This window comes from Acomys minous (genome assembly GCF_964271855.1).
Source record: "Acomys minous genome assembly, chromosome: 6".
NCBI classification, from domain to species: Eukaryota; Metazoa; Chordata; class Mammalia; order Rodentia; family Muridae; genus Acomys; species Acomys minous.
The window spans coordinates 96,835,215-96,849,599 of NC_140487.1; the positions used below are offsets into that span (position 1 = coordinate 96,835,215).

The window sequence follows — 14,385 nt, forward strand, 5'->3', positions numbered from 1 at the left end:
GGCAGGCAGATCGCTGTGAATTTGAGGTCGGCCTGGTCTGCAAAGAGAGTCCAAGACAGCCAAGGCCACACAGAGAAACCCTGTCTTAAACAAACAATGAGTTTTGGCTAACTCCACAGCTCTTCATTGCCACCTACCCGTGATACCAGACTACCGTGGGTGATGTGTGGGTCTGCAGAGCAAATTCCTGCCTCACACAGTCCTGGGTGGAAGGGGAAGAGACCAAGTCCTAGGTGCTCACAATTTTTATTAACTCCTAGCCACCTATGAAGTTGTCTCTTTGGAGAGGAGTAGACTAAGAGGCCAGGAGTGTTTAGAGAAGGTGAACTTCATAGAAGCCAAGAGTTAGAATCAGTGGCTTTACCAAAGATTTGAGATAGAGTACTGAGAACCATCTTAAACAAAGACTGCTATTTTATCAAGGTGATGGTGTTACTTTTAGGGTTTCCAGGAGGCAGTGTTGTGTGGATGGAGAGCTGGGGGGTGCTGGACACAGACAAGGGTTTGATCTGCACCTTGGCATTTAAAAGACAGTGGTCGATAAACCACTTGTGAGGTAAAACAACAGAGAAAGCTTTTATCTTGTACCTGAGCTCTGTGGTTTGACTGTGCTGATGTTTCTGCTTTATCTTGCGAAGGGTGACTTGTTTCTGTTTTTTGTTTCAATTATGAATTTCTTTATTCAGTTCATTTGTTTTGAACCCTTGCTTGGGGGATTTTGTTTGTTTGTTTGTTTCTAAACCTAGATTAAAGGTGAGCTCCTCTTATATCCTACAGGCACTTTAAGCAAAATTCTAGCTCTGCGCTCATGTGCGAGGGAGATGACATTATAGTGCTGTACTAGCCCTTACCTGTACTTAGTGCCAAGGAATAAAAAGACTTTTCCTTGATTTCTCTTGGATAAGACCTCTGTTTTTTGCTTTTACTTTAAAAGGTCTTAAAGTTGCAAGTTGTAATTCTTAGAGTTTGTCAGACTGTCCAGGGAAGGCTGGTTTTAGTACTCTCCAGTTTCTTTCTCCTCATCTAGTTTTACTTTCATTCCTTATTTCATGCCAAGGTTTTGTTCTTCTATAAGGGTTTTAACATATGTAGCCAGCATTTTAGTTATTTTCAATGCTTAGCCATCCACCTTGTCTGTCGTCTCTCCTGTTAGTTTCTAAGATCTCTTTAAGTTTCATCTTTTTACCCCATTAAGTTTCTTCATCAAAGGCTATAAACTTCGGACAAAATTATTTATATATTTGGCCATTGTATTGTTTAGAAACAAGAATCAGTTCAATTAAGGTTTTGAATTTCTTCTTTTGAAAACTTGAAAGTTCTTACAACAATGTCTAAAGTGCTGCCTGACAGTATTAGGCTGGACCTGGGAATGAGAGTGGGCTCTTAAGGGTAAGCATTACCTTCAGTTGCTCATGCCTTACACATAGTGTGCACTTAACGTCTTCTATCTTTTTGTAGTACCTATTAACCCTAGGCATTTGTGGGTTATCTTTGTACCTAATAAAAATATTAGCATTCTGCCATTGTTACACAGTATGGCTAATAGATATGTTCATTGTAAACAAATCTGTAATGATTATTACATAAAATTAGATAGGTGGTATCATCCCTAAGTTTTAATGAAGAAAATAAATCTTAGTAGTGCATCAAGATCTGAACTACTCAAGTCCCCGTTTACTCAAGTGTACTCTGCTCTTAACCGTCTCATTTTAAAGCACTGCAACCATTTCTTCATATGAAGTATTAGTGACATTTGCTATGCACAACCAATAAAGATAGCACTTTTCATTGAAGACTAGTTGTGTGTGGGAGATGATGTGGGCGTAGGTACAGGCATGTTCAGTGCTCATGGTAGCTTTTAGGTACCTTGCTGGAATGCCTAGGGTTCTACAAACACTTGGGACACACACTGTGTGATGACTAATCTGTTAACTATTAGGAGGTCTCAGCACCTTTTGGTGTCAAGGTTACAGCGTGTCTTCTGTGTGATTGATGTGTATGTCTTTGATACTGTCATATACTTGTCATTCATACATTTTAGTAATGGTGATTCTTTTAGCTTTTAACTTTTGTTCACCATTTTAACTATAATTGTAGTTGGGTTGTAGCTTAATTTACTTTGAAGCATCTGATCATGAACTCTTCTTTACTTTCAGATTCTCTTTGTGGCCAGATGGGTTTGTATGGACAAACTTGTCCATCTGTAACTTCATTAAGGTGAGTACTCTTTCTTTTTTCCTTATTGGAACATCTAACATTTGAAAAGCTAGTTGGTCATGTCATGTTGCAGGGAACTCAAGGTGAGGCCCAGAGCAGTACTTAACTTTGTAAAACAGTTTTGTTAAAGAACATCCTCACTCTTCCATTGAAGTACGATAAACCACCTTGGCTGTGGGAAAACAAATACTGCTGTTTTGTGAAGTAGGGGTATTTATGCTTACAGAGATTTTTGAGATAGTGGGATTTAGGTCTGTTCTTAATCTTCCGGGATGATCTTGACCATAAAACAACATAGCTATAATTTTTGTTGTTGTTGTTGGTTTCTTAAAAGTCTAATCTGTTTCCTACTTGATTTAATTAAAAAGTACACTTTGGTTGCTTTGTAGCAGATTATTAAGAAAGACTAAATTACTGATTTTAACTTGTTTCTGAGAAGTGGTATAAACATGTTATTTAGATTGCCCTTTTCTGCATTAAACAAGTATATATAGAAAGTAGAAATTAAGTTGTTTTATACAAGCTAGTGGTTTCAGATTTTTTTTTTAAGTTGCCAAATTCTTTCTTTGGACCCAGTCTCATGTTAGGCCCAATGGGCAAAGCAGACAAGTACTAAACTTTGCTAGGTTTCCATGTCCTGTTCTTTATTGGCCTCTGAGAGCTTGCTGTAGTTCAAGAGCAGGTTTTGAAAAGTAACCGTGCTTGCTATGGTGACACATGTCTTTAAACCCAGCCTTTGGGGAGCATTTGAATTTTAATTGAAGGCTTTCAAATTAAAATGTAGAGTATAAACTGTTAGTCACAATAGCTACTAGTAACTGGGTGCTGTAGCCAGTATCCTTTATTGGCCTGATACACTGCCAGCATCCTTCTAACTTTCTGTAACAGGAGAGTCCCATTACTCTTAGTTTTCCAGTGAGGTTTAATAAAGCATCGTTGCTACTGTTCTGCTTCTAAGCAAAATAAGTAGAACTATTTGTCAGATACTGAGTTAGCTGACGAGGAAATGGAAGAGACTAGGAACTAGTTGTTGTCAACCGGGCTAAAAAAATCCATGAAAAGGAGACATTTGAGTGAAGAGATGGAAGAGTGATAGAATGAGCCAGATATATATTTGGTATGTAGAGAATGAGCATTCTAAGTAGAGGGAATCTAGAAATTGTCACAGCAGGGGGCTCTGTTATGTTTGAGGAACATTATACTGGCCGTTGTTACGGAACAGAGTGGACGAGGATTAGAGGGCAAGAGGAGAGTGAAAACACATTGCTAGTGTCATGAGTGTGAGGTTATGGTGTATGTAGGTTTGAGACAGATTTTGGTTTTTTAGAATGCTACAGAAGGAAAATGAACAGTGAGTTTGCCTTTTTGGGTTTTCAGCACTAGCATTCATGGGAGTTGCTATTATCTAGAAAACTTCATGCCATTATGGCATTTCTTCCCATGAAAATACATTTTTCACCTACATAGCTTGGATGTTTTTTCTCCTTTGAAGGCAATGGATACCTCTATTGTTCTGGAAATAAATATGGGGGAAAAAACCTGTCAATTTCTTTTATCTCAGAACTGCTGCAGAACTAATTTGATTAGTGATGATTTCTTTTGGGGGGGGGGTTTCGAGACAGGGTCTCTGTGTGTTAGCCATGGTTGTCCTGGACTCACTTTGTAGACCAGGCTGGCCTCGAACTCACAGCAATCCACCTGCCTCTGCCTCCCGAGTGCTGGGATTAAAGGCGTGCGCCACCACGCCCGGCCTGATGATTTCTTTTTATGTGATGGGAGGAGTTATTTTATTGGTAATGTATAAAACTTTGGGAATGGTTTTGTCAAGCAGTTTTGTAGACTTTGCTCTTCCACTGAGTAGAGTTCATTAAAATATTTTATAATGAGACATCCTGGAACATATATAAAGGCTCTTGACTGATAGTTTTAAATTGGAGTATCTAAGTTAGGGCTTTAATTAACATTTAGTTACATTGCATACTTGCCTAAACTTTGCTTGATAAGGTTACAGAACTGAGACAGGTCTATAATTTACCCAGAGTGTACTGTAATTCTTGTGTATAATATTCTAGAGTCAGCATCTTTTGAATATAGCTATAAATCTATCAGCTCAGACACTGAAGCCCAATGACATCAGAAACTTTCCTTTCTGTAGTGTTCTATATAACTCCTTCAAAAGCAGATTCCCATTCTCAGAGATATGTACGTGAAGAGGACTGTTGTCTGTCACTGGATTTTCTAAGTGGAAGCTGTTTTCAGAGAAAAGAAAGATATCCCTTCACCCTGTGTAAGGGATGTTAAAAACTTGACTACCTGAAACTGCTTCCTATGGCTTTCTCCAAACCAGAAACACTTGTCTTATTGTTGTGACAAAGTATCTGGCAAAAATAAAGTAAAATAAAATGGTGCCTCCCACAGCTTAGGTGTGCCTTCATACCCCAGCCTATTTTAGAAAATTCCCTAGGAAGTGGGCAAAGGCTTGTTTCTGTAGTAATTCTAAGTTTTATTACATTAACAATCAAGATTGACCATCACCTGCCAAATAAGAGCCAGAGTTCTTGGAGTAGCTTAGACCCTCCTTAGCTTCCTTTCCTTCCTTTATTTGTATCACCATATGCATGTTAATGCTGTTCTATGTCTACAAGTGCCGTAGGTTAGATGGAAAAGAGCCATACATATGGTTTGTAATTGCAAGTGTGAGTGAAAATGGACAATATATGTACATTAATTCAGGGAGTGGGATGACAGTATATGAAGCTTTTGAAGTTCTCAGGGTAAGCCTGGTTTGCTGGCATACATGTGTGGCCGAAGCACTTAGGAGGCAGAGCTGGAAGGTTTCTGAGTTTAAGGCCACCACGGGATGTATGGGAAAGACCCTGTCTCTAAAATAAAAACTTTTGGGTTTTTGGTGAGGGAACGTAAGGTAAATTCACTAAAGCTGCTCCCAGTGTTCCTAATTATTTAAAATAAATTAAATTGTATTTTGTAGGTGATGTTGGATCCTTGTTTAGAGTGCATTAATGTTGGTTGTTAAATTATAGTTGTTAGCGAGGCGAGATGGCACACGCCTGTAACCCTAGCATTCAGGGGAGGCAGAGGCAGGTGGATCTCTGTGAGTCGAGGCCAGTCTAGTCTACAAAACGAGTCCAGGACAGCCAAGGCTACACAGAAACCCTGTCTACAAAAACAAAGACATTATAGTTGCTGTGTTTTAAAGCATAATGCAAAATTTAGAGAGTTAAGTGTTAATGTCATCATATATCTTATTCTGTCAATAGGTAATTATGTATGAATTCAGGAAAATCTTAAAATTTCTCTGAAGTAATGTTTGTGACAAATTGATTTAACTAGGTTGTTCTTACCAACAGTTGGCACTTTACTTGATAGTGTAGGCAAAATTATTTGAGACAAGGTTCAGTATGTAGCCTAAACTGGAATTAGAATCATGATCTTCCTGCTTCAGTCACCCAGTCGCTGGAATTACAGGCACCTGTCACCATCCTTAGTACTAAGTCACATTTTAATAAAAATTACAAGGCCTTGGGTGATGGTTTTTATAGTCCTAACACTTGAGAAGTGGAAGCAAGAGCATCAGAAGTTAAGGGCTATCTGGTTACATAGTGAGTCCCAGGCTAGCCTGGGCTACATGAAACCCTGACTCAAAAAACAAAACAAAACAAAATCAAACAAACAAAAACAGGCCAAAAATTGTGATGAGGACATCCTATTCTGTGTACTTAGATTGTTTTGTCACCTGTGGCTTTATTTGTGAGTTAGAAACCAAACCAGATATTTAGACAGAAGATACCTTAGTAGAAAAAAATCTATAAGTAGATGAAGTTGTTAACTAGGTAACAGAATGGTAAAACTCTTAAGGTACTGTGAAGAGAGACATTAAGAAGACACTAGCTACTCATAGGACCAGGGACTAGAGAGAAACAGTAATTTTGAGAGATGAGCCTTTGAAATGCTGATGTAGGAGAGAAGTTGCTCCATGGCTGCTCTAGTGCCCTAGCTTGCAAGATAAAGTGTGTGACTGGCTGACACCTTCTGAGGAAGATGCTGGTGTTTCTGAGTTGGGTGTGACAAAGCTAGATCTCAAGTGTTAGAAAAACTGAGAACTGTGTTTACTTGTGCTGTGGGCAGGACCTGGGTAAAGAAGCCAGCTGGCAAAGCAGAAGTGTGGTTTGCAGAGAATCCTAACTCCAGATTGGCAAAACAGAATAGAGGGGGATAGTGTTAAAGTTTGCAGCTGAGGTACAATGACTTAATAACTGTCATACTTGTTCCAGAAGACTGTTCAGAAATGTGGCATAAAAAGATGTTTTCTAAGATCTGTTTTAGCCTGTCTTAATGTGATTTTGGTGGAATATCTGCATTTGCGTAAAAACTTTAGTAGGTTTTGTAAATCAGATGAAAACATTAAAAACAGAAACCCTCAAGATTAACAAGTCTGAATCTGGTGGATTTACATCCTGAGTTTGGATGAGAGTCTGAATAGTGAGGATAATGGGTCGTCAGCATCCGTTCAGTTCCTGCATTTGAGCAGCAGGGGCGGCGGGGTCAGGTCCTGGTGGACAGTTTCTCTCAGAGTCCAGTCTTAAACATTTCTCAGATTCTGTTTGGTTCCTAAGTTTGGGTAAGATGGATTTGAATTTTGAGATGTACATATATTTTGTATCTAAGTACTCTCCAAGAGTGAAAACTTCACAACAAAGCAGTTTTTCTTGAGCATTTACTCTATAAACAAATGTGTATATATCACATGACTTCTTTACCTAATGCACAAATACACTTGGAATTTGGTTTCTTCAAAGCAAAATAGAGTATGTACTGTAATTCTTTTACTCAGCATGAGTGTGAGCACATCTATGCTACTGGGTACACCCTAGTTACTCTGTTAGATGTGCAGACTCACATTTTATTATCCATCCACCTATTTGGGTTTTTTTTGTTTGTTTGTTTTATTTTTTGAGGCAGGGTTTCTCTGTGTAACCTTGGCTGTCCTAGACTCGCTTTGAAGACCAAGCTGGCCTCAAACTCACAGCAATCCGCTTGCCTCTGCCTCTGAGTGCTGGGATTAAAGCGCGTGCCACCACACCCGGCCCATCCACCTGTTGATGAGTGTTTGGGCTATTCAGTTTCATCTATTATAAATGAAAATGCTAAGAAAATGTGTGCACGTATATGCCTAAATATGCGATTAAATTTGGGTAAATATGTAAAAGTGAAATGATTGGATCATGTGATGGACTTGTGCTTAACTTTTTAAGAAACTGCCAAATGTTTCTTAAACAGTTGGGCCATTTTATATCCTCACCATCCACACTTAATTTTAGCTGTCCTAATAAGTTAGTAGGGATACCTTATTGTTGTTTTTGTACTTTCTCATGACTGGTATGCCTGAGCATCTTCTTAGGTCATTATTTGACATTGTGACTCTTCTTTTTTCACGTGCCTGTTCAAATATTTTATCATTAAAAAAAAAAAATGGTTTGTTTCCCTCCTGATTTGTGAGAGTTCTTTATAGTTGTAGATACAAGTATTTTTTTTTTTTTGAGATGCTTTTTTACAGATACCCTGCCTTGTCTGTGTTGTGTTTTCATTCTTCTGACAGTGTTTTTGAAGAACATCATTTTTTTGAGACAGGGTTTCTCTGTGTAGTCTTGGCTGTCCTAGACTTGTAGACCAGGCTGGCCTTGGACTCACAGAGATCCGCCTGCCTCTGCTTCTCTGAGTGCTGGGACTATAGGCGTGTGCCACCACACCCGGCTAGAACGTAAAATTTTAAAGACTATAAAGATTCCTTTTATAATTTCTTTTACAACTTTTAGATTTCCCATTTAGTTCTATTATCCATTTTTCCCTGCATTTTTCGGTATGATTTCAGGTCATCTACCTTCTTCCGTACAGATGAGCCTCTGTTGTTTCAATATCATTTTTTAAATTCAGTGACTTGTTTTGGAACGTTTATTGAAAAACAACTGAAACTGTTTGTGTCTGGGTTCTATTCTGTTGAGGTATTTATATTTTTGTTGTTTTAGAAGAAGCTTTGAAAACTGCTAGTCATCTATTTTAATTGTGGCAAAACCTAATATATCTTATATTTGCCCAGTGGTAACTTGAAAACTAGATAAGAACTTAGTGTCCTTGAGCAGATGAAGATATGTTTCAGCAAAGAGTTTTAGCTAGGCTTAGTGACTTATGCCTATTATCCCAGCATTAGGAGGCTGAGGCAAGAGAGTTGCTTGAGCCATTCTAGTGGGGTCCAGAAGATTTTTATGGGTGCTAGGGATCAGTTGGCCAGTGAGTAGGATGTTTCGACTTGGTAGGAGTATGTTTTAGTGTTGCATCATGCTGCATGATTATAGTATGCACTTGGAATTGGGCATTTCAGGTGGGCCAAGGGAGTGACAGACTCAGGTAGAGGAGTTTTGAGAGTTCTCACTACAAAGAAATAGATGTTAACAGTGATGGATATGCTAGCTGCCCTGATTTAATCATTGTTTGTACCATTAAATATGTACATTCTGGTTGGCTTAAAATAAGAGAAAAACTTAAAAGCCTACTCAGAAAATTTAAGAGAAACATTACATTGTATTTTATTTGCCATTTTGCAGCCCCAACAGTTGAATATGATTTAGAAGCTACCAGTCTATTGTACAGTTTTCTCACAGCGATGTTAACATATCACAGCATTTTCACTACTTGATAATATTGTTAATACCATCTCCTTAGACTTTGTTTTTCCCCCATCCTTCAACTGGTTTTTATACGTGTGTGGTTTGTATATATATATTTGTGTATATTCACATTCCAGTGAAGACATTTTCTTTTATTGGAGTGGCAGTAGGTTTGAGACAGTATCACTATGTAGTTTTGGCTAGCCAAGAACACTCTATGTAGACCAGCCTGGCCTCCATCTCACAGAGATCTGTACACACAGAAGATACAAGGGTAAAGTCAGCCTGGCAAAGCAGAGAATCTCTGAAATGGTGGCAAGAAACAAAACACAAACAGCAAACAGAGTCTTAGAAAGATAGGTCTCCAGGCAGAGTCTCTCAGGGTCAAATACATTTTTGGGTAGCATCTTTACCTATGTTTTATTGGTAACCATTTTATCCCAGATAGCTCCGGAACTTACATACCTTTTCACATAAATTAACTGTAGTGGTAATGAGTTAATGTAGCTGGCATTTGCTACTTTGTGGGTCTTTCTTTATTCTGCCCTTTATCACCCCCCCCCCATTTCACCCCTATCACTAATAGGAGAGAAAGAAGGATAGAAGGAAGAGAGGAAAACCCCCAATCTAACTTTTTTCCTTTTGTTTCTTCTTTCACCGTGGCTACTAGCAAACCACAAACAACCCCCCTGCCCCCGCAACTGACCACCAACCCTGCCTATCGGAGCTCTAGCATTTATGTAACCTCTGAAAAGTTCCCAGAATTCCAAATGTCACACAATTGCAGACACTATCTGCAACTGTCAAAACCATGTCTCTTTTAGAGCACGAGGCAAATCATGGTCATCTGCTGTGGATAGTCCGAAGCAGCACCACACCTTTACATCTGGGATTAAAATGAAGCACATTCTTTAATATTACTGTGTTAAAGGAAAAAGTTATCTTTAAAAAAGTTTTCTTGACTAGTTTATGCTGTATACTCCTTTGGTCTCTGATTTGTTGGTAAAATTATTAGTACTTCCTAATCTCTTGGACATTAAATATATTTGAGTATAGTTCAATTTAATTGGCTTTCCTCCTTACTTTCCTCAGTACCATTTAAATTATATCCTTAAAGTTGTTAAAAAATTTTTTTTGTTTAGTGTTGTGTACAGTTACAGAAAGAAGTATGAGAAATTTATTGGGGGAGTGACAGGTGGAGAGATTGTTTTCTCTGAAATTTCTAGTATTTGATGAATTACCTTTTCAGGCGAGGACTTAGATAAGATTTCCGGTCTAGGAAGATTTTCCCTCACGACATTTACAAAAACATCTAAGGAGACAGTTCTTTCCTTCCTCCCTGGTTTGGGGCATGCACATTTTGTGCCTGTCATTCAGCAGCCATATGCTTTGTTGTGTTTCTTTAAGTTTTAAAATAAATATTTACTTATTTGATGTATGAAAAAACCCCTCAAAATTCCAGAATTCTCACAAGTTGGTGTTTTATGTAAATTGGTAACTATTCATATGCTTTTAGAGCAGAAGGCCTGTTTATTTAGTTTTCAAATTAATGTTTATATTTATAAAATTAGTTAAATTATAGCCTTTTAGGAGTCCAGATTAACTCATTTCTATTTTTAAGTCAAAGTGATTTGTAGTTGATGTAAACATGTTTACATCCACTCTAGTGATTGAACCCAGAGTCTTGTCTGTGCTGTGCATACACTCTATCACTGACCTACATCCTCAGCTCTTGGTTTTTGAAAGTGTCTTCCTGTGTAGCCAAGGCTCACAACCACCTGTAACTCCAGTTCCAGGGAATACAACACTGGCTTCTAGCATCCTTGCACTGCTGCATGCATGTGGTACACATGTACTCACGTAGGCCACACTTTACTTGTACACAAAAGTAAAAGCTGGTGGGTGTGAGGGCAGGCACTTGCAGTCTCGGCACTAGTGAGGCAGAGACCAGTCCCTGAAACTTCTTGTCCAGTTCGGCTATCTGAAAAAATGAGCTCCAGGTTCAGGAGAGATCTTAGGGGGAAATGTTAGAAGAGAATGGAGGAAGGCACCTGACACTGACATGTGGTCTCTACATGTATGTACCCAGGTGTACATGCACATACCAGCACACATATATGCATATACTATACATATACGATAATGAACTAAAAAACATTTTGGTCCTATGACCTGTAGCTTTGTACCTTAAACAGAGTTCTAACTGAGACTGGTTTGCATGAATTAATCATTTTTTGAATCTAAGACAATTAATACCTTAATTCAGAAAAGATTGATTGTGTTGTGAATTTATTTCCTTTGGAAATATTTGGGGTGGGGTTTGGGGCTAGGTCTCATGTAGCCCATGAACTTGATACGGAATTGAGGCCGGCTTTGAACTGGTAATGCCCTGCTTCTGCCTCCTGAGTGCTGATGTGATAGTGCCAAGCCTGTCTTTCTGTGGCAAGCTTAAGAATATTGTCTTCTAAATACCAGTACTTTACAAAATCACCTTACAGGATTCTTTCCCACCTATTTTTGAGATAAGTGCCTCTGAAATCACATTTTTTTTTTCTTCTGATGGCAGTTCTCACTAAATCTCATTAAAACATTTTTATATCCTTTGTATTATAAGAATTCTTAGAACTTCAGTGGTGAAAGAAAAGTTATGAAAGTTGAGCTTTGGTGAGTGACCTTTTGTTATTTATTTGCTGAATTCCTTATCTTGAAATAGAATTCCTTCGCTTTGTATTTTCACTTTAGACCACAAGAATTTTTTTCTTTCTTGGTTTGTCTTTTGGAAAGGTCATTTCTTAAAGTTTTAACAGGACCTTCTTTGAAAAGGTTTTGAGGAAAGAATACAGAAGGCAAGAGAAGGAAAATATAGAATGCAGTTAGAAACAAACTACACTTGTCAGGATTAATCAGGCAATTCTGCACCAGGCAAATGAAAACATCTTCTTTTTTCCTTATTACACTTTTGTCTTGTCTTTCTGTAAGGGCTTTTACACCTGAGAGCTATGGATTCAGAATTCCTTTGTGGAGTAAGGAAGGCCTTGTGGGCTATTTCTGGAATCATTGTGGCATAAAGATCTTACTTGTGGAATAAGGGAATTTTCCTCCCTCTACTTTCTCCCCCTCCTGGAGCTCAAAAGTGCATTAATACCTTCCCAAGATACTCGGAGACTAATATTATTAACATTTACTGGGTAATTTCTCTGTGCAGACTTGGGCTGCTAATGGAGATTTCATACCAAGATCCTGCTGCCTCTTTTTTCCTTTTAGAAAGATTGGTGTTAGCAGTTGTGTGTGTGTATTATTTTGTATTTTAAACCCTTCATGAATTAGAAAAAGTAAGGTGTGGGGGTGGAGTAGGGGGAAGGAACCATTGATCCCTTAAGTAGTAGTTAACATAACTCAATCTTTTCTCTCCAGATTTAACTCATGCTTTCTTTCACTTTGGAACCCATAGATTTGTGAATATTGGATTATTTTGAGCAGAGCAGGGATTGTTTCTTTGATATTCACTAAGGAGTCTATTTACCTTCAGGATGACATCTGAACTGGAGAGCAGCCTAACATCAATGGACTGGTTACCACAGCTCACTATGAGAGCAGCCATCCAAAAATCTGATGCTACACAAAATGCACATGGAACAGGAATTTCTAAGAAGAACACACTCCTTGACCCAAATACAACACTGGACCAGGAAGAAGTCCAACAGCACAAAGATGGAAAACCTCCATACAGCTATGCCAGTCTCATCACATTTGCAATTAACAGCTCACCCAAAAAGAAAATGACTTTAAGTGAAATTTACCAGTGGATTTGTGATAACTTCCCATATTATAGAGAGGCTGGCAGTGGTTGGAAGGTAAGTATTTTATTTAAATTAATGCTCTTGTGAGATAAGCAATGGTAATAGTGTTAATTGCTATTGAAAGTAAGGCTTTTTGAAAGCCATAAAATTAAAGATTAAATTCTGAGTTAATCATTTATAGGGCGCCAGAAGTGGGAAAACCTTTTAATGCTAGCGATTGAGTGATGATGTGAGTGTGTGTGTGTGTGTGCCGCTGTGCACACTTGGAGACTGAAGGACAACCTGTGGGAGTTGCAGTTCTCTTGCTACTGTATGATTGCTAGAGACCAAACCCAAAGTCATCAGGTTTTATCAGCACTTGTCATTACTGAACCTTCTTGCTGACCCTGGAAATGTGTAAAGTTAGTGACCGCCTTAGTTTGGGAAGTAGCATGTTAGAGCTTTGCTATGTCATGGGACTGATAGAACATGGGATGAGAGCACCTAGGAAGCAGCAGTCAGTAGAAAGCAGTACCTAGTGTGTAAGTAGGTGGACAGCGACACTGTGGTAGAAACTAGTAAAATAGGATTGCATTAATATGTGGGGTTTTATAAACTTTTGCTTTGACTTTGAGAACAGCACAAATGTTTTCTCCATATACTTGTCTAGCTTCCTCTACTGTTAACATCTGACAGAATCATAGTATGGTGACCAAAACAAAAAATTTATAAAGACAGAATACTTTTGACTGGACTAGGCTTCTTTTCAGATTTCATTATTTTTCCTTCAATGTCCTTTATGTTTCAGGATCCCACATTGCAATTCAGTTGTCACTTTCTCTCCATTCCTGTCTAATTTGTGAATTTCCCATACTCCTAACTTTTGTGGCTTAGACACTTTTGAAAAATAGTGGAATTTTCCTTGGCTTGGTGGTGTTTTCTCAGGTGAGAAGCAGTACATTCAGAGCAGGGTAACAAAGAGGTGATGTGCCTCTCTGCTGATCACAGGCATAAAACGTAAACGCAGCCACAATTTCTTGGTCAGTGTGATATCTCTGGGCACTCCACTATAAGGCTAGTGTTTATTGCCTTGCAAGTACAAAGTTTTGAGGAGATGTGAAGTTTTGAAGGTATATGAACACACTATTTTCTTTTTCTTTTTCAAGACAGGCTTTCTCTGTGTAGCCTTGGCTGTCCTAGACTCGCTTTGTAGACCAGGCTGGCCTCAAACTCACAGTGATTCTCCTGCCTCTGCCTCCCAAGTGCTGGGATTAAAGGCGTGGGCCACCACACCCAACCACTATTTTCTTTTTAAACGTTGCCCATGAATTTTAGTATTCATTACTTCTTTTTCTAATAATTACTTTTCTTTTTCCTCTAAAATGAAGACTATTAATTAGTTTTGTTCAGTGAGAATGGTTTTCCACTGGCCATGGCTGTGCAAACTACCCTCAATCCCAGAAGTAGCAAGCATGTCTCTGTGAGTGTGACCAGCAATGGTCTACAAAGTAAGTTCCAGGACAGTCAGGGCTAGGCAGAGACACTGTCTCAAAAAACAAACAAAAAACTGCTGACTTTTTCTGGCCTTGGAGAGATGGCTCTTGCATAGGGCTAGATAGAGTTTGTATTTCAGCAGCCACCTGTAGCTCCAACTCCAAGAAACCCAACATCCACTTCTGGTCTCCATGGGCATCTGTACCCTTGTT

General features: G+C 38.6%; 1 protein-coding gene across 4 annotated transcripts in view; it reads left to right on the plus strand.

Annotated features, from left to right (window-relative positions):
• FOXJ3 (forkhead box J3) overlaps positions 1–14,385 on the plus strand; it is a 95,078-nt gene that overhangs the window by 22,847 nt on the left and 57,846 nt on the right. For all 4 annotated transcript variants that reach the window (XM_084785085.1, XM_084785082.1, XM_084785083.1 and 1 more), the window contains exons 2-3: positions 2,157–2,217; positions 12,430–12,754. In XM_084785085.1, coding sequence (XP_084641211.1) covers positions 2,174–2,217; positions 12,430–12,754 — 369 coding nt within the window. In that variant the 5' untranslated portion in view covers positions 2,157–2,173. The remainder of the gene's footprint in view (positions 1–2,156; positions 2,218–12,429; positions 12,755–14,385) is intronic.